This window comes from Dissoconium aciculare (assembly GCF_010015565.1).
Source record: "Dissoconium aciculare CBS 342.82 unplaced genomic scaffold K489scaffold_1, whole genome shotgun sequence".
In the NCBI taxonomy this organism is placed as follows: Eukaryota; Fungi; Ascomycota; class Dothideomycetes; order Mycosphaerellales; family Dissoconiaceae; genus Dissoconium; species Dissoconium aciculare.
In genome coordinates this window covers 1,987,993-2,006,069 of record NW_022984951.1, presented here as the reverse complement: position 1 = coordinate 2,006,069, position 18,077 = coordinate 1,987,993, and the positions used below count along the sequence as shown (strand labels likewise).

The following is an 18,077-nucleotide window of genomic DNA, read 5'->3' as shown; positions in this document are numbered from 1 at the left end:
ATCGTATGCAGATGGTCATTTATACTTCCTCTAGTCGCGACAAATCCAGGAATAATTACAGCACCGACCTGAGGATATCATTCTCTCGAATCGTCTGATCTCTCTCACGCTCCCATTCATTCTGCACGCACGACCAATTGCATATCTTCGAGATTCCATGATCGTTATGAATCTTCCAAAAATTGTCCAGGTTGTGCAGGTTGTGAAAACACAGATATGGGATTAAGAAAGCGCCCGAGGTTGTTCTGCCCACGTGCTCACTCATGGCCGGGAAGAAGATTGACATCACGTTCCGCGGCGGCGTTCCGTCATAAATGTGGATTAGTCATCATTCAAGATCCACGACGCGATCCAACGCTGGTGCATTTCATGCTTCTCTTTTGATTCTCGCCCACATTGTCGACAATCACAACAGAGCTCTCGAGGACATTCATCAAATCCCGATCGCGACACTTTCAATGATAACCATCCGGAACAGCGAACATGCTTGATCGAGCATAAGTCCATCTTCGAAATGGCGGCGACGCAGCAGGACACTCCGAAACCACAACAGACCATCGGCGTCAAACGATCTGCTGGTAAACGCGCCAGCTTAAGCACGCCAGCGGCAAAGAGATCCAGACAATCAGCGCCGAATGTTACAATCGAGTCACCTGCCGAGGCGAGCCCAGCAACCTCGACCCCCGCCGCAGCATCGCCAGCACCTACCTCGAAGCTGCCACGATTACCGACCAAGATCCACGAGTACCGGCAACTTCCTACGCAGGCCGAGCGCCAGGACGCACGATCGCTGGGATCGGACTACCAAAGCATTGAAGACAGTGCAGTCCTGTCGGAGGCATTGCATCGCTCAAAATTGCGCTGGATCAACGAAGGTATTCTCGACCGATATTGGGTGAAGCCGGAGACCGGCAAGCACGCCAAACCACCTCCACCGAACAATCCTGAGATCAAATGGATGAAATCAAAGGGTCCTTGTAGGATAAGAGTCGAGCCACACGTTTTTGAAGTGGACGTATACATCGAAGAGAAGGTGAAACCACAACCTCCGCCCAAGCAGTATGCTACTCCGGCTGCAAGTCAAAGTCCATATGGACAGCCATATCGCACGCAGCCGTCGAATCAACAACATGTTCCACAGCGTCAAATGCAGCATGCTACGCCGCCGTTGAGTCGAGCGGGTACACCTGGTGCAAGTCACACGAATAGACCTACCCCTCCGGGTCAGCAACGTCAGAATCTCATCCCATTACAGCATCAGCGACCACCGATAGCATCTGCTCCTCCAGTGGAAATGAAACCATCTCAGGACCCAGTGATCACGATGCTCGCGGCGCGCGCTTCGTCTGATGCGGAATTGAAAGGCTTGATGAAAGAGGTCGCAACGGGCAACGCAACACCGGAACAATTAAAGATTTTCCAAAGACATATTGATGAGTTGACAGCCATCATTCAGAAGCAGAGGAGGGATGAGGACGCTCGGCAGAAGGCGATCTACCGACCGCACGCCAATGGAGGACCTCAATCAAAGCCCGCAACTCCCGTAAGACCTCGAAATCCTCCACCAGGCCCGGTACAGACACCAGTCTCACGACCCCAATCTCTGCAGCAAACACCTGTGCAACAAGCGGCGGCACTATCATCAGCGCCGACTCCCTCACAGGCTCCGATGCCCCAGGCAGTAGCGCCAACTATAGGACAACAGCCGGGAAGTATTGCCGCAGGACAGGTCGCGCCGCAACCGCAGCCTGCACCGCACGGGCAAGCTCTACTACAACCGCAAGCAACACCTCAGATTACACCACTGCCACAGCAACGAGTGCAATCAATATCAGGCACACCAGCTAACCAACAGCCTCCATCACAACTTCCGCAACAACCTCTCCAACACGTCCCAACCCCAGCACGGTTACAACAACAGCAACCCAAATCTCAGCCTGCAACGCCTTACAACTATCAGACTCCACAACAACCACGCCCACCTCCCCAAAAGCCTTGGGTCCCACCGCCACCTGCCTCTCTCCCTGTCATAATCGCGTTCACCACGACCGGCGCCACTGAAGACCGATTCCTCTTTCCTCAACACAGCGTCCTCGAAGCTCTGACTCCCCAACACATGCTCGCAAGCTTCATCGTGACCAAGAAGAGCCGACCACTCAGCAACTCTGCTGACGATAGCACGTCCGAGGAGTCTCCGTCCGAGATCGAATACTGGCAGCCCCTCACAATCATGGTCGAAGTGGCCTACGGCCGCGAGGAAATCCTCAACTGCATCCGCCGCTGGGTGAAACCCGTCGAGGAGGTCTGCAAGCACATGGAAGCCACCATGGCGCGGTGTACTCGTGCTCCCACGGAACACCTCGCCCTGCGATTGCCCTTCCGCAGCAACCCGGTCGCTCTGTCGGTCGAGGAGGAGGACGCTTTGAATGCGGCGGCGATCAAGAATGCGGCCCCGCGCGCCGATGAGAAGGTCAAGAAGGAACGCCGTGTCTCTACGAAGCCGGCGAAGAAGAAAGATCCGGCGGCCGCCGCTGCCGCAACGGCTGGCGCTACGGCTATTGGAGCATCGGCGACACCCACAGCTACATCTGCCACCGACGGCGTTGAGGTCAAGCCTACTCCTACCACCGCCGCCGTTGCCCCCGCTGAACCAGCCGCTACTGTCGTCGCCGAGGCCGCGCCAAATGATAAGACCCCTGCCCCAAACCCCACGATTGCCACTCCCGCTTCAGCTGCGCCTACCACCGTTCCGGCCGCTGCATCGGAAACAGCAGCACCGCCGCCGCCGCCATCAGAAAAGAGCGCAGAGACGATGCAGGAGCCGATCAGCACCACAGCACCTGCGAAAGTCGCGCCAGCCGCCGTCGAGAACCCGACGCCGAAACCAGAGGATGTAACGATGACGAAATCTTGACTTGCGTGTAACAACGGCGCTCACGGTAGAGAATAGGCGACACGAATTCTTTGTATGATAACCACGATTTACCACTTAATCTTTTCCCCCATTGGGACAAAAAGTCTTCCGCGTTTTTTGTTTTCCGAGTAGAGCTTCGTTGTTGCGCACCCGTTGCCGTGGTTTGTTTGCGTCGATTTCTCCGTTTTGTTTGGGATTTCTCCGTGTGTATAAAGTCTCTGCGACTTCTTCGGGTTCCATGGGAATGCTTCCGGTTTGGACGGACGCTCCGTTTCTTCGAAAACAGATTGCGGATCTCTCGGGATGCTGTGAATCCTCGGATTTTTCAATCAACGTAGACTTTTCAATCTTCATTCTCGTCCTCTTCCTCGTCCTCTCCCTCCTCCTGCTGCTGCTGCTGTTGCTGCTGATGCTTTGTCTCGACTGCACCACCACCGCCGTCATTACCATCACCCTCCAATTCTCCTTCGGGAAACTCCCCACCACCACCCAAAACACCATCCAACTCCCCCAGCCGACTCTCGAAATTCCTCATCAAAGCCTCCAAATCCCTCGACTCATTCTTCTTCGGTCCACCCCTGTCGCGACTTTCCACCCCACTGATTCTCAACATCAGATCCTTCCCCGTCCCGCCTTCGCCACCATCACCAGCGCCGCCGCCGCCACCGTGGTCGTTGTTGTTGCTGTTGTTGTGACCGCCTTGCCAGCTCGGCGCGGCCGATATCCCCGTCGTGACGCCCTGCCACTCCGGCGCCAGCGACGTCGCGGAGAGGACGCTCCGCCCGTCGGCCGCGAGGTCGATGATCACCGTCCTCTCGTCGACGACGGAGTCTCCTTCTCCTCCCGTCGGGGCTTTCCTCTCTGGGGGTCCCCCCGTGGCGTTCCCGGCGGCCGTGGAATCCGCACTGCGCAGGAGGGCGTCCGTGAGGAGCTCCGGGTCGTCGTCGGCGAAAATGTAGTGCACGGTGGGGTGGGCGTGGAGTTTGGTCTGCGGGTCGACGATGAGGGTGTAGAAGGGGGCGAAGGATGCCGGACGCGGGGGAGGGAGGGCGGATGCGGGATCTTCATCGTCTTCTTCTTCATCATCTTCGTCGTCGTCTTCGTCGTCCTCGTCTTCGTCTTGATCGTCCGTGGCTTTCGATATCCGTGGCACAGTGGAGGAGCTTGTTGTGGTTGTCGGGCCCTCGTATCTCGTCGTCGACCAGGCTTTCTCTTCTGGGTCGAGATCTGCAGGATTCGTGGGTTCTTCCTTCTTTGTTTGCTTGAGGAAGTTTGTTGTTGACCAGGCCTTCTCTTCGGGGTCCAAGTGCGTTGGATCAATGGGGTCATCGCCATCTTGCCTCGAGTCCGCGGGATTGATGGTCCTCTTGCCGGTGTTTGCTCGTTTGGAGGAAGATGGGGAGGAGGTGTCAGCCTGTTTCGGAGCCTCCATCTTTGGCATTTGGGGAGGGATGTTGCCTTGCAGTTTGTTGTTCTCGAGACGAGGTCCCCCTTGCTCACAGATCAAAAAGAGAGAGAGCGATACAAGCGTGAGGATCTGGAGTATTCTATCTGGGAGCAGCTCTCCCTGCAAGAGGCGAAAGAGTTGGCTCTATCTTGTTCTTTTCTTCCTGTCGGGTATCCAAGACCCAGGTGGTTTGCCTTGCTATATGATCTGCTTCTACGCTTGAGTGTGAACTTTGCTCTGCTTGATCCTGGTCGTGATGTTGATATTGAGTTGCCTTTGCTTTTTTTGTATCCGTGTCTGATTTGCTATCAATGCAGCAATAGTCCCAAGACTAGTACGCAGAGTTGACAGTTCATGCTTCATGAGCATAAGTGTCTGGTGAGACGCCCGTGATATTGTGCTTAGGGTTTGGGTTATTATCACGCGGGCGGAGATGGAGTCCGAGAGACACGCAAGAAAACATTATAATTGGACGGACGACTTCTGCCCTTTTGTCCATAGAAACCCGGGAGATAATTCCCTATACAGCTCGTTCGGATGAAGAATGTGAAATACTTCAGCCGCAGAATGCTTCAAGGAAACTGACAGTACAGAAGGAGGGTAGGTTACGGTCGGAGCAAATGGGGTGCTCAAATTCCTCGGCGGGTTACAGCATGCTTCGACATTATCGACACTTTCAGGAAATTGCTATGTTATCGACGACAGACGGCAACGTGCGATCGGAATTATTTTCCATTCGCAAAGCACTACGACGGCCGTAAATATGCATTACACTTCATCCGCACGAATCGATCCTTTCTAATATTCATCACTGCTGTCCACACGCGACCATCTTCTGCCTCACGGTCATGGGCGTGCCATCGCAGGCGAGATCACCAAACGCCGTCCTCAAACGAGCATACTAAGCCTCCTGGGTCAAGCCCAGATGCTCGGGCTCGGCGGGTACAACACGGATGGTGTTGGTGAAACCCTGTCCACCGCGCCAGCCCTGCACGCAGATGACCGGGGCGCCCTGCTTGAGAACCTTGAGGTCGATGGCGTTTTGGATGCCCCACTTGAGACGTGAGTCGACGTCTTCTTGCCAGGGAGTGGTCTTGTAGTCGGGCTTTTGCTGGTCGTAGTGGAAGGGGTAGACGCCACGGTACAAATGCGAGTAGCGGCTGGCGCGCGCATTGCGGGTGACCATGATGATGGGGCATACGGGGCGGTATTTGGAGATGAGTCGGGCGGTGTTACCACTGTGAGTGAAAGCGCGTCAGCTAAGTCTTTCTTCACCAATGCACACGAGATCGTCACTTACGAAGTGGTAAGGACGAGAATGGCGCCAGCGTTCTGCTCAAGCGAGGCAGCGACGGCTGCCATGCAGACGTTCTCAGTAGTGGGCACAGGGCGAGGCGCAAGCTGCTTGAGCTCATCGTATGAGTTGAGGTATGGAATGGCAACCTCAGCCAACAAGCAAGTCTCGTGCATCATGGTGACGGCCTCCCTGGGGTAGTTGCCCTTGGCGGTCTCACCAGAAAGCATGACACAGTCAGCACCATCGAGGACGGCGTTTCCGACATCGCTGACTTCGGCACGGGTGGGACGTGGGTTGTAGGTCATGGACTCGAGCATTTGAGTGGCGCAAATGACGGGCTTGCCCGCGAGGTTGCACTTGGTGATCATCATCTTCTGCGCGATGAAGACCTGCGCTGGAGGAATCTCAATTCCGAGATCTCCTCGGGCAACCATGACACCGTCTGTGACCTTGAGGATCTCATCGAAGTTGTTCACACCTTGCTGATTCTCGATCTTCGCGATGATTTGAATGTCCTTGCCCTCCTCGCCGAGGACCTTGCGGATGGCAATGATGTCATCAGCGCGACGGATGAAACTGGCAAAGACCATGTCGACACCGTTCTTCACACCGAACTTGAGATCGTTCTGATCCTTCTCCGATAACGCGGGAAGATCGACATCGGTCTTGGGAAGGTTGACACCTTTCCTGCTGCTAATCTTACCGTTGTTGATAGCCTTGCAACGGAGAGTCTTCTCATCGACAACCTCGAGCACCTCGAAAGCGAGGACACCGTCGTCGACGAAGATTGTTCGACCCTTCTCAATGACCTTTGTGATGTTCTTGTAGTCGACGTACATGTTCTTGTCGTCACTGGCTGTGGCGTACTTCTCGTCAGTCGTGATGTTGAGCTCGCTGCCGGCCGCGATCGGGATGTCCTCATCGCCAGTGGTGTTTCCAGTTCTGATCTCGGGACCCTTGGTGTCCAGAGCAATGGCGACTGGACGACCAGATTGGGTCTTCTCGGCCTCGCGGGCATTGTCAATGACCGATTGGTGGTACTCGTAGCTTCCGTGGGAGAAGTTCATGCGGACAACGTTCAGACCTGCTGTACGGAGCATGTTGATCTTCTCGGCGGAGTTGGTCTTCGGGCCTGGCATCCATGCTTGTCAGTTGACCATTCGTGGTGAAGGTTGGGCCCGTCAGAGCTATCGTACCGATTGTGCAAATGATACTAGTTCGGCGGAACTGCGTGGGAGGGTAGTACTCGGTGTTGAGACTGGCGAGCCATTGGATACGAGTACGACCGTATTCCTGGTGGAGCAAGGAGTCACCCATTGTGGCGGTTGGGTCGTTGACGTGAGTTTTGAAGAATTTGGTGATATGACGAGCGAAAGCAAGCTCTCTGGTCTTGGAGGAGGAGGATGCGAAGGAGGAAGTGACCAGGTGTTGTATTAGACAGATAGATAACGCGAGCAGTAAAGGACGCGATGGATGGTTGATAGAGGACGAAGAGAAGGAAGAAGGAGGAACAAGAGAAGTGAGCAACAGGAAGGAGAGAGATACACAAGAGAGCCGTAGAGAGTTGGTGGTGCAGGTGGTGGTGGAGGTGGTGGTGATTGCGTTGAGAAATTGTTTGGGCAAGCCCGTGATGGCTGACGGTCTGATTGAGCAGCTACTGTACCTTATTGCTCTGACTACATACTAGGTAGGTGCCCATCTCCGGGAAACACAGATAGAACAGAACAAAGGAACACGATCATACAGTGCTACTCCTACCCATCACTGTTGTATCATACTACTACTGTACCTTGTGCATTCTTTTTATCGTGATTGCGCCGCCTGCTGATCTCGGGCTTGGGAGCTGTTAGAAGCTCCCCACCATTTGACCTGCATGGTCCCTTGGTTTGGCAGGGCCGCCGTGGGTAGGATGGGACGCTTCACGCACAGTCTGATACGCTCTTAGACCTATCCATTACTGTTGAACTGGTGGCAATGGCGCGGTCAGCACGATGGGCATATCTCGCGGGCATTGGAAGACCTGGCGCCAGTCGAACATGAGGGGAGCCCAGTCCAGTGTGGGCAGTCGTTGTGGTGATACCAAAAAATAAAAGGCCCGACATTGAACACGCGGCGACCGACTATGACATAAGGGCCAGTTCCATTGCACGCGTCTCCCACCACCGCCCGTCATAAGGCGGGCGCTTTCTTCGAGATTTTAGAACGCGTGGGGCTATCAATTGGCGGGCGACCCTTGCTGTGCCTTTCCCGCCGCCGCCGCCGCATCGTTGGAATTCCCCGAGAGAGAGAGACAGAGAGGCTATGAAGAAGCCCGACCGGCATGTGGGCAGAAACCCGCATCTAGGTGGTGGATGGCAAGCAATCCTCTCACGCTCTCTTCGCTCTCCGCGCTGCTGAACACGATCGTGTTGTGGTGATCGTCCAAGCGATCCAGGTGCCAAGCGTCTCACCGCTGTGATCCATCCCCCCAAAAGTCTGCGGCGACAGCGATGATGGACAACGTGTATTGACGGAGAGATTCGCTGCACTCCCCATTATTGTTTCGTTCCATACCGCGTCGAGGTGGAATTTTGGGAGATCGCTATCTGCTTATCGAACATTTGATGCCACTGTGACGTCGTTCTAGCTCTAGCTGCCTCTGCGGTATCAAGGGAAGAAGGATATCAAGACGATAGCAGGCATGCAGGTATAGTCCGATAAGTGTGCGCGTAGTGTGAAGGCGTCGAGCAACAGCAACAGCAACAGGATCGATCTGAATATTTCAGCAGTCATGCTTATTTGCCGACCTTCCTAGGCAGGTGGCAGGTGGAGACCCGGCCAAGCGGGTTCCGTTCGGTCGGACGGCCAGTACATCTGTTTGGGGATCTATGGATGTCTGCAGATCTGTCCGCGGTCCCCATCACTGAAAGAGCGTTCGGTGATTCGGGATCGCGACACCAATACACACGGGCAGAAACCATCGTCGATGCGCCTCAAATGTGTTGCACATCCAAATGCCTGCATAAATCTTCTGAAATATGGCGGTGTATTCGACGTGTGCCAGGTGGTAATAATGAATCCGCCAGACCTGCCCAATCTCGATTACTACCCAAAGGATGGCCGCGGGCGGGATGTGCTCAGACATTCGCCGAGCGGGTCAACGATCACCCTTAGCAACGCGCGGGAAAGCTTGCCGCCCAGGTGCCCAAACAAATCCCTCCAGGGCTCTCCTCCACAGCCGGAGCATAGCGTTGCAGCTACAGGACAAAGGCACGGCTAGACCCTTGATTCCATGTGACTGGGCGATCTCGTGTGCACACCTGCTTCCCGTCTCACGCTGGAGGTAAAGCCGACGACGACGATCACGAGCCGAAAGACTACGCCCAGCACATACATCCGCTCGAGAATCACAAGCTGCACGACCAGCAACAATCACACGAACATCGCTGAACATCAGGTCTCTCCTGGATCCTTTGGATTCATCGCCATACACAACTCACGATGGTTGTACGTACCTCTTCCAATCGCCACAACATGATGCTGCCTGCTTGCTGCTTGCTCCACCCGGCTCCCAGTTCAGTCACGAAAAAGCTCCTGGGACATGTATAGCTGACGATATGATACGTTTACTCACCAACAGCTCGGCCGTCTAACCCACTGGGCGTTCGACGCCGTCCTCATCTCCGCCTTCCTCGCCGGCGTCAAGCGATCGACAGGTCTCACGTAAGTTTCTTTTTTCGAAGGATTCCCAACCCCGAAATTCATCTCACTTGTCGTATGAAATTGCATCGCGAAAAACTGACCAGAAGTCCTAACGCTTCAGTCCCAGCATCCGACCGGACTCCTTCTCCGATTCCCCCAACATGAAGAAGTGGATCGAGAATTACCTCTGGGTGGGCGATGTCGTGCTGGACCAGAGCGTGGCCCTGATGAGCTCGAGCGGATACTTCGAGAGGAAGCGGTGATTTTCTTTTGGTCGCGTGGAGCTTTCCTCGTGATGTGAAGAGCAGAGCCGAGGAGGAGGAGGAGGAGGAGGAGAAGGAGGAGAATGGGCAGGGCGTGAGATCATGATGGATATATGGCAGAAACCTCTCCCTTCCGAGCGTCTCGGCGAGAAGAAGACCTACGAATAAATGTTTCGTCGGGACACGAAAATTTGGGAGAAATCACGACGATGCTGGCGGGACAACTCGGAAGAGCGGGAAATGGTGCTGTCGCGCAAAGCCCACAGCGTTGTGTCGCGATGGACGCAGAAAGGACACAATCCATGTATCGGGTGAGGCGTCATATGTCGACAAAAAGGGGGCCGGCAGTTCAGGGAAGAGGAAATTTGATTTGTGCAAAATAACGCGGCATCGGTCTCTCATCACACGGGAGATCTTGCGGGTTGGAGAGCAAGCCCATGTTATGAGACGGTGGCGGCGTAACGAGATAGAATAACGAAATTCCCCACTTCTTCTTTACGTTTGCTGGGGCCGACTGAATGCCTGGTTGGCTGTATGCTCGCGGTGAACGGCAAAGCGAATTGCCTAGGTATGTTACAGTCTACCAATTATATACCAGGTGAACATTCCGATGCTAGATAGAGATGAGCCATGAGAGCGACGAATGCGATTTCAGATGTAAAAGTTCGGGTTTTGGCATCCCGCCTCGTCGTGTTTTGTCTACTCGACTCCCATGCGCCTGATTTGTGGAGGAATGGTGGTATGGATGCCCAGGTGCGAAACTATTGTCTTTAAGAGAAGAAATGACGGCAGAGCTATTCGAGCAATTGGGGTTTGTGATGAGTCCAGAGGTCGTCACACGTTCGGGATCAGAAGGCGAAATGGCAGCGGCGCAGCCTTCATATATATGAACATGATTTTGCATGAATTTCTCGCATTGAAACTTCGCTACGTCGAAAGCATGACCAGGCTGTCCTCGATACTCTGCCATCGATAACAAAACTAATCGATCGAGCAAAGAAGATCCACCGGCCCTGTAAGTCCATTGCCTTGCCCTTTAACGCCAACCACAATGCAGCCGCTCATCGGGTTGAAAAGAAGACCACTCATCATTTCGATCCCCTTTCATATCTCCCGATGGCCACCTTTTTGTTTTTGCCTTTGTAAATCACAGCCCAACCATCATCTAGAACTTGCTGAAGGACTTGACAGCCTTGCCAGTTCGGGGAAGCACGCGGAGGACGTTGAAGCGGACCTAGTGAGGGTTATTAGTTTCTGAAGCGGATGCTGGGTTGCATCGGAGTGGGTTTATGCATACAGTCTTGCTGAGAGGTCGGCATTGTCCAACAGTGACCTGGTCACCGTCCTCGACACGGAAAGCAGGGCTGACGTGGGCGGACAAGTTCTTGTGTCGTCGCTCGTAACGGGAGTATTTGGGGATGAAGTGGAGGTATTCCCGGCGGATGACCAAGGTACGGTGCATCTTGGTGGAGATGACGGTGCCGGTAAGGATACGGCCACGGATGGAGACGAGACCTGTGAAGGGGCACTTCTTGTCTGTGAGGAAGAAATCACGTTAGTGTCCGTCGTTCATGTCGTCCTCTACCCATCGCGGCCCTCTTCCATTCTTTGTCGCATCCAGTCCCGAGCGCATCTCTCATATCGGCATTCCTCCACATCCTTCAACACCCAGATACCACGTACCGATGTAAGAACCCTCAATGGCGGTCTTGGGCGTCCTGAAGCCCAGACCGACATCCTTGTACCATCTCCGGCCACCCTTTCCGACTCTCTTTTGCTTGGAGCTGGTCTTCTTGGTGTTCTGGAAGATGTGAGGCTGCTTTTGGAAAGCGCGCTCGCTCTGGACGGCCAATTCGGTAGCCATGTTTGTGGTGAGCAAAGTTGGCTGGTCGGTTGGCGAGTTGTTGTTGTCGTGCTAGAATCGCAGCAATAACGTGAAGTTCTCTCTTGGGTCTCGTGTGCGGGCTTGAAAGTTCGCAGCTCGAATTCGAGGGCTTGGCGTTGTGTGCGTGCTGTGTGTGCAGCCAGCTTCGCGACGGCCCGTGCCGTGTGAAAAAGTCATGGGACGCGCCTGCACCCTGTGAACCCATCAATGTCACCATGTAGGGCATGTCGGAGGTCGATCGAGTGTGTAGACTGCTGAGAGACATCCTCAACCACCATCATCTACTACAGTTTCGGCATCAATAGATCTCATCATGATCGCCCACCGAGCAAGCCGCCTCGTGGCGCGCAGATTTATCATCTCACGACCGACACAATTCAAGAGCAGCTTCAATGCAACTCGCCCGAGCACGTGCACATTATCAACCTGCTCCACATCGAGCGGCCTACATTCCACATCGCTTGTCTCAGCACTACGGGGACTTCGACTCAACCAGTCTTCATCTTCGCGACAAATCGCGCGCCAGCAAATCCGGGGAATGAAAGTACGCAGCAGTGTCAAGAAGCTGTGCGATGGCTGCAAGAGCGTGCGGAGGAAGAACCGGACCGTGTACATCATTTGCAACAAGAACCCGAAGCACAAGCAGAGGTATTTACATGGCAGATGCGAGTGAGTGTTAGAGATACGGTGCTAACAATATTGACAGGCAGGGATAGATTGGAACTTGAAGGATCGTCAGCTGTCCACAGCTGTGTAGATTTATGTTTTACGAGCATTTCGAACGGGCGTTCTTATATCCCACAATGTAACAACACAACTTTTCAATTCTCCCTATAGCCTATGGCGCGTATAGATTCTGCAAGACTTTGCATGGCTGTCCATGAGTTGCTCGGCAAAAGGTATGCGCAGACTTCGAATTACACGATCCATCTTGTTAGCATCATCAGCAACACACTTCATGAGGATAAAATACCTGCTATCTATGAGCTCCATTTTTCTCTGCTTGCGTAGTGGCCCACATGGCGATTCTTCCGTCTTCAAGGACAAATCGTGGTGCCACTCTCCTTCTCTTCGTCAACCTCAAGCTGATCGATATCAACGCCTCCCTTCTCATCCCTAGTAAGCGCTTCCACATTTCGCCTGCTCGTTCGACCGACATATCTGCATTGAGTCGCACGGCCAAAGATCCTATCATTGCAGCTACTCGTCGCCCATAACTCCAAGATCAACAGGAACACAAGCAGCGCCGTGACGATGCCGATGAGTTCAAGCGAATTCAAATTCTCCGCCAGCGGAAGTAAGACCATCACACACGCCACCGCCAAGCGAGCCACCAGGCGGAATTTCTTGGGCAGTCGCAGACCATCGACCTCCTTGTGCACGTGCGAGATGGATATGGTCATCATCATGATCAGCGCGGTTCCCAGGCCCGCGGAGTAGAACCAGCGGATCCCACCGGGGATTTCCCCTTCGCTGCGCTCCTGATATGTCTCCGTCAAACGCTCGAGTCCCGTGTCGGGACAGTCGTGAGCGACGACGAGTCGTGCGAGGGCCCCGCCGGCGAGGATAAAGGCCATGATGAATGGGAGGTGCGCCAAGGACCAGGCGAAGGCGCTGGTCTTGCTGCGGCGGATGGCATGTTTGGATAGATTGCTCCCATCGACTTCGAAGTACAGCCAGTTGAAAATGAAGCATTGGATTAAGCCCAGGACGGCTTTTCCGAAGAAGGCATCGATGCCGTTGGTGACGCTTTGGAAGAGGATTGCCACGACGGTGTAGCCGAAGACGAGGCCGACGAAAGCATTTGTGCGCTCGGTCCGGTGTTCGATGTTGATTGCTGTAATCTGCTGTCAGCTCTATGCCGTTCGAATGAAGCATGTTTGGGCCAGGGATTTTGACTCACCTGGGTAGAATTCAAACTTCTTCTCCATCCACCTGCCAGCGGATGGTGCAATTTTAGTAAGCATGGACTTGACGAAGACGTGGCTCACGGAGCCGGTGACCTCAATGAACATTGCGATCCATATCAAAGCCAGCTGATTGGGGTATTCGACATGGACAGACCCGATCCACAAAGCTGCGGCGATGAAAATAGCTATGGCATGGTAGATCATGACCGATCGTACCATCGGGATCAACCATGAGATCAGTAGTAGATAGCTAGCCATGAAGATTCTCGCGGCGAGATAAAAGCCGATCAAGGTTGCGTATGTGCTCTCCTCTTCGAACGCGTGAGTGATGTTTGTTGTGTAGCCAAAAAGGCAGATTAAGAGGAACAGCACGGACACGCGCTGAAAAACATCATCTGTTTCAAACCAGCTGATGAAGAGCGCCATATCGTTCCTGAATTTTTTTTAACTCAGCATGGACCGATTCGCAGGTGTCCTCGATGCGACTCACCAGATCTTCCAGGATAGAGTAAATGTGATGACGAATCGCAGCAAGGAGACGGCAGTTGGGTCCTCCGAAGTGACATCTCCAATCACCGCAATAATTCCAACGAAGAGAAGGTCGATGAACAGTTCGAACGACTGCACTTCTTGAGCGCCAGAAGCTCGCCAGAGGATGCCCTTGTGGAAGTATTGTCGCACCACAGGGGTCTTGAAGAGCTTCAAAGTCGTCGCAAAGCCGCGCTCGTAAGCAGGCGATGATCTGCAGCGTGATACTATCAGCACATTGTGTTCTCCGAGCGATAAAATCATGTCTCAATGGCAAACTCACGATTCACTACTCGCGCCGCTGATCGATCGAGCAGCGCTCGGGTCTTCATCGTACGACCGCACATGGGCATCATATCCGAATCGCCCAAAGTGCGCGTCGAGACTGACGCCGTTCGTGCCGACACGCTTCAATTCATCCGCGATAGCCGCGAGGTTGTGATTGACACTCGTGATATGGTCGTATACATCCTGCGATGAGGTAGAACGAATGCGAGGTCAGCCCTTCTTCTTCATCTTCTTCATCTTCTTCTCCCGCTATGTAGGAGTGAGGCATCCGAAAAAGGCAAGAAGTAGATGGACAGAGGGAAAAACCAACCTTGTGCTTCTCTCGCAATTCATTCTGATGGTTCTCATGATGATTCTGCGCAAGCCTCAACGTCTCCAGATGCTCCTGTGTTCCCGAGAGCACAACATCAAAATCCTCCACGTTGGAGTTCCTGCGGAGGTCATTCCGCAATCGTTCGGCTTCCTCGGGAGACTGGGCGACATGAACTCTCTTCCCATTGGGATGAAGGAAGTGCCGGAACACTTCTCGCACGCGGTCACCGGTCTTGTGTGGAGAAGCGGAGTTAACAGCGTCTGCATTGGTGACAGCCGGGAGGGCTTGACGTTCGACGTCGACGCCAGACATTGTCCCTGCTCAGATGGCTACGGCGTCTGGTGGATTGTGTTCGGTCGGACCCTGACGAATTCAGGTGTCGACAGCCAGGAGCCCGAGGAATGTAAATAACACTGATCACCAAATCAATCACAGAAGTGACTTTCGCGGCAACCGAAGAAAACAAGCGATGGCGGGAAAAAGTCCGACCAAGTTTCGGATCAACACAATACTAATCATAAAATATACATCCTCCTCCCTAGCCGAAGGGCAGGATTCACCGAGTTGTTAGATCGAAATCCAACCTCACGGACATCGAAAGCGCACGACCCACCGCCCATGCCCTCCAGAAGGACAGCAGCGTGAGCAGCGTGAGCAGCAGCGCATCTGCAGGTCCTACCAAAAAAGGCTTTATACAGTTGCCCGGAAATCAATAGTATCAAGCATAATAAACCCATGCAGAGAACGTCCAACACACACATGTACCACCCATCCAAGCGAGGTGTTGGAATCCAGCGAAATCCTTCAGACTCTCCCGAAACTCAAGTGTAGTCCACAAACGAGCCAATAGCAGCGAGAGAGAGACCCGGTGGCTGGCCGTGCTTGCCCAGGTGTCGCAGAAATCCTTGTCCATTGCACGCGCTACTGGAGGGGCCGGACATGCATGGGGTGTGGGACCCTGCAGATCATTTCGTCTCTCACGCACGCACGCAATTCACTCTATGAGGCGATGGTTATTTGCACGTGAAGACGGTTTGTGTTCGGATATCGTACAGGGACTGAACTCGCCTTCTGTACTGCCTGAGAGCAACAGAATGGTTGGACAGATCGTCGTCTACGGGTCTACGTGGTGGATTAATTGTGAATTTGAAGTTTCGCGCGGTCGTTTGCCAGAGTGCTAATATCCTCAAAGAGTCCCGACCAGCACGATTGAGTGAGAAAGTGAAAGGAAGAGAGAAGATGGAGAAGATAGAGGGAAAGGAATTTTCAAGGAACAAATGACGGATTGGACGCTAAAGAACAACGAGGACGCTAAACAATTGTATGCACAGGGCGGAGAACCAAGTACGAGAGAGAGAAAGACAACAAAAATGACGGGAACTTTGGAGAAGGTTGATTTTTCTCTTTTGGGGATTTTTTTTTCTCTTTTGGAGGGTTCAATCAGGACGTGGGTGTCGGGGCCTGCAATAATCCTCGACTTCTTCATCCTTTTTTGCTGTCCTACTCATCGACAGCGGCCTCCTCCGACTTGGAGGCTTCGGCGGTCTCCTCGGCGGGGACAGGTCCTTTGGCAACGGAGGAATTCTTCTTGTTGTGCTTCTTGTTCTTCTTTTTCTTGGGAGTTGAGGTGGCAGCGGGTTCGGGCACGGGAGCTTCTTCCTTTGCGGGTTCAGGCGCTTGAGCCTCTTCCTTTGCGGGCTCGGCAACGGGAGTCTCTGCCTTTTCAGGCTCGGCGACAGGGATCGCTTCCTTTTCGGGTTCAGGCGCGGTGGTCTCTTCTTCGGCTGGTTCGGCCGCTGGAAGCTCTTCCTTGACGGGTTCAACCACAGGGAGAAATTCTTGTGCAGACTGCTCGGTAGGTGCTTCCTCCTTGACAGGCTCTTCCTTCGGAGTTTCCTCAACGACGGTCTCCTCAGCGACAGTTTCCTTTGGAGCAGCTTCCTCGACAGGCGCTGGCTCCGCCGCTGGGTCCTCAACAGGTGTCTCTTCGGTTAGTACCAATGGTTCGGTCACGGCGGGGGCTTCCTCCTGAACTTCTTGAATGGGTTCCTCTACAGGCTCTTCAACAGCCTTCTCTTCTGAGGCCGTGGTGGTCTCTGCAACCGCTTCCTCAGAGGTCTCGACGGCCGCAGGCTCCTCAGGCTTGCTCTCCGCCTTTGCGTCGACCTCTGGCTCGATCTTTGCCTCTTCTGCTTCCTCTGTGGCCGTCTCGGCATTGGCTTCGGCAGGCGCAGGTGCTTGCTGCTCTTCTTTCTTCACAGGCTCCTCTGCCACGGCGGCTTTGACCGGTGCAGCTTTCTCCGCTTTGCTGGGAGCTGAAACTGGAGTTGCCTTGCTAGCGGTTGGTGCGGGCTTTGAAGGAGCACTCGGCTTTGTCTTCGCAGGCGGCAAAGTAGACTTCGGCTTGGGCGACTTCTGCGCCTCGGCCTTGTCTTGCAGTCTGTTTGCGGATGCAGCCGTTGGTCGAGTCATACGATCCAAAAAGCTACCATCTGAAGCGCCAGCTGGCTTACGAGCCGACGAGGAAGACGTTTGTGATTCAGGACGCCCGGCCAGAGAGTTTCGTGGCGTCGATTTAGTCGGTGCGGCTTTCGGTTTGGCTTGAGCCCCAGTGGATGCTGCAGGTTGAGTTTCATGCTTAGCCCGGAATGCTGCAGTGGGTTGGGTAAGATGTGATGAAACGTTCAGAGGCTTGGTCGGCTCGCGAGGCTTAGGCTTTGTCGCCGGCTTCTCCGCTGTAGCACCCTTATCCGTGGCTGTCCGAGCAGCAGAAGCTGCCGTCGGAGCAGCTAGAGAGCTTCTGCTCAGCCGCTTGGCCGCATCACTCGTAGTCTTTGATGCGATTGATGTCCTAACAGATGCTGAAGGAGTCGTCTTCGCTGGGCCAGCCGCCGGCTTCGCTGTTGATGCTGCAGACTTGGCTACCAACGGCTTCTTGGTTGCAACCGATGACTTCAATCCATTCTGTGTCTTCGATCCCGGAGCTACTCCTCGTAGATCCTCTGCCTTACTGGGAAGAGCCGCTCCTCCGCTGACAGCGGCAGCGCTGGATGGGTCTGCTGGTTTGATCGAGCCCGACTCTTCTGCGCTTGTTGTGGGCTTGTCAGGGTTCGCTGGCTGGGAGTCGCTGACGATGTTCGCCTCCTGCTCTCCTACAACCTGGCCCTTCTCTTCAACGGTAGCAGACATGGCTGGAGCGACCGGGAAGAAGCTCGCTCGAACTTTGCTGCGTGGTCTATTGTTTTCGGCGTCTAAGCCTGTGCCACCCGGAGATCTACCTCTTGCGTCTAGGGAATTTTCGGCTGCTTTGTTTTCGAATAGTGATCGAAGGCTACGGACGGCAGATGATGATCGTTCGGGGGACATTTCTGTATTGCCGATTTGGGTCAGCGATCAACACGAGAGGTGGTTCGAGAAAATCAAATTCTTGTCGACTCGACGGCTGACTCAAAGCCCATTCGTTGCTCCAGCCATACCTCGACGTGGTATGAGCCTCGAGGAAGCTTGAGTGGTGAGCGATTCCGAGGCGGTCGCCTGGAACGAATGAATGC

General features: G+C 54.1%; 8 protein-coding genes across 8 annotated transcripts; 3 read left to right on the top strand and 5 right to left on the bottom strand.

Annotated features, from left to right (window-relative positions):
• Positions 1-514: 514 nt before the first annotated feature.
• K489DRAFT_310510 (uncharacterized protein) lies at positions 515-2,914 on the top strand (the record flags this gene model as incomplete). Its single annotated transcript, XM_033600712.1, has 3 exons — positions 515-1,232; positions 1,275-1,543; positions 1,922-2,914. 3 exons carry the CDS (start codon positions 515-517, stop codon positions 2,912-2,914), a joined length of 1,980 nt encoding a protein of 659 aa, XP_033464649.1.
• A 343-nt stretch (positions 2,915-3,257) lies between these two features.
• K489DRAFT_366737 (uncharacterized protein) lies at positions 3,258-4,355 on the bottom strand (the record flags this gene model as incomplete). The annotated part of the gene is made up of 1 exon (XM_033602804.1): positions 3,258-4,355. One exon carries the CDS (start codon positions 4,353-4,355, stop codon positions 3,258-3,260), a length of 1,098 nt encoding a protein of 365 aa, XP_033464648.1.
• A 479-nt stretch (positions 4,356-4,834) lies between these two features.
• Positions 4,835-7,303, bottom strand: K489DRAFT_375726 (pyruvate kinase). The gene is made up of 3 exons (XM_033603749.1): positions 6,855-7,303; positions 5,662-6,790; positions 4,835-5,599 (listed from the first exon to the last, which is right to left on the bottom strand). Exons 1-3 carry the CDS (start codon positions 6,973-6,975, stop codon positions 5,263-5,265), a joined length of 1,587 nt encoding a protein of 528 aa, XP_033464647.1. The 5' UTR covers positions 6,976-7,303; the 3' UTR covers positions 4,835-5,262.
• A 228-nt stretch (positions 7,304-7,531) lies between these two features.
• K489DRAFT_386138 (DUF1748-domain-containing protein) lies at positions 7,532-9,602 on the top strand (the record flags this gene model as incomplete). The annotated part of the gene is made up of 3 exons (XM_033606198.1): positions 7,532-7,558; positions 9,278-9,360; positions 9,467-9,602. 3 exons carry the CDS (start codon positions 7,532-7,534, stop codon positions 9,600-9,602), a joined length of 246 nt encoding a protein of 81 aa, XP_033464646.1.
• A 1,165-nt stretch (positions 9,603-10,767) lies between these two features.
• K489DRAFT_311492 (uncharacterized protein) lies at positions 10,768-11,466 on the bottom strand (the record flags this gene model as incomplete). Its single annotated transcript, XM_033600785.1, has 3 exons — positions 10,768-10,836; positions 10,900-11,138; positions 11,286-11,466. The coding sequence occupies 3 exons, from the start codon at positions 11,464-11,466 to the stop codon at positions 10,768-10,770; spliced, it is 489 nt and encodes a 162-aa protein (XP_033464645.1).
• Positions 11,467-11,800: 334 nt separating this feature from the next.
• K489DRAFT_406281 (uncharacterized protein) lies at positions 11,801-12,203 on the top strand (the record flags this gene model as incomplete). The annotated part of the gene is made up of 2 exons (XM_033607233.1): positions 11,801-12,135; positions 12,194-12,203. The coding sequence occupies 2 exons, from the start codon at positions 11,801-11,803 to the stop codon at positions 12,201-12,203; spliced, it is 345 nt and encodes a 114-aa protein (XP_033464644.1).
• Positions 12,204-12,311: 108 nt separating this feature from the next.
• On the bottom strand, positions 12,312-15,020 carry K489DRAFT_375722 (uncharacterized protein). Its single transcript, XM_033603748.1, has 5 exons — positions 14,524-15,020; positions 14,209-14,396; positions 13,888-14,139; positions 13,391-13,830; positions 12,312-13,324 (listed from the first exon to the last, which is right to left on the bottom strand). Exons 1-5 carry the CDS (start codon positions 14,836-14,838, stop codon positions 12,525-12,527), a joined length of 1,995 nt encoding a protein of 664 aa, XP_033464643.1. The 5' UTR covers positions 14,839-15,020; the 3' UTR covers positions 12,312-12,524.
• A 523-nt stretch (positions 15,021-15,543) lies between these two features.
• Positions 15,544-18,077, bottom strand: K489DRAFT_21948 (uncharacterized protein). Its single transcript, XM_033599718.1, has one exon. The coding sequence runs from the start codon at positions 17,890-17,892 to the stop codon at positions 16,027-16,029; it is 1,866 nt and encodes a 621-aa protein (XP_033464642.1). The 5' UTR covers positions 17,893-18,077; the 3' UTR covers positions 15,544-16,026.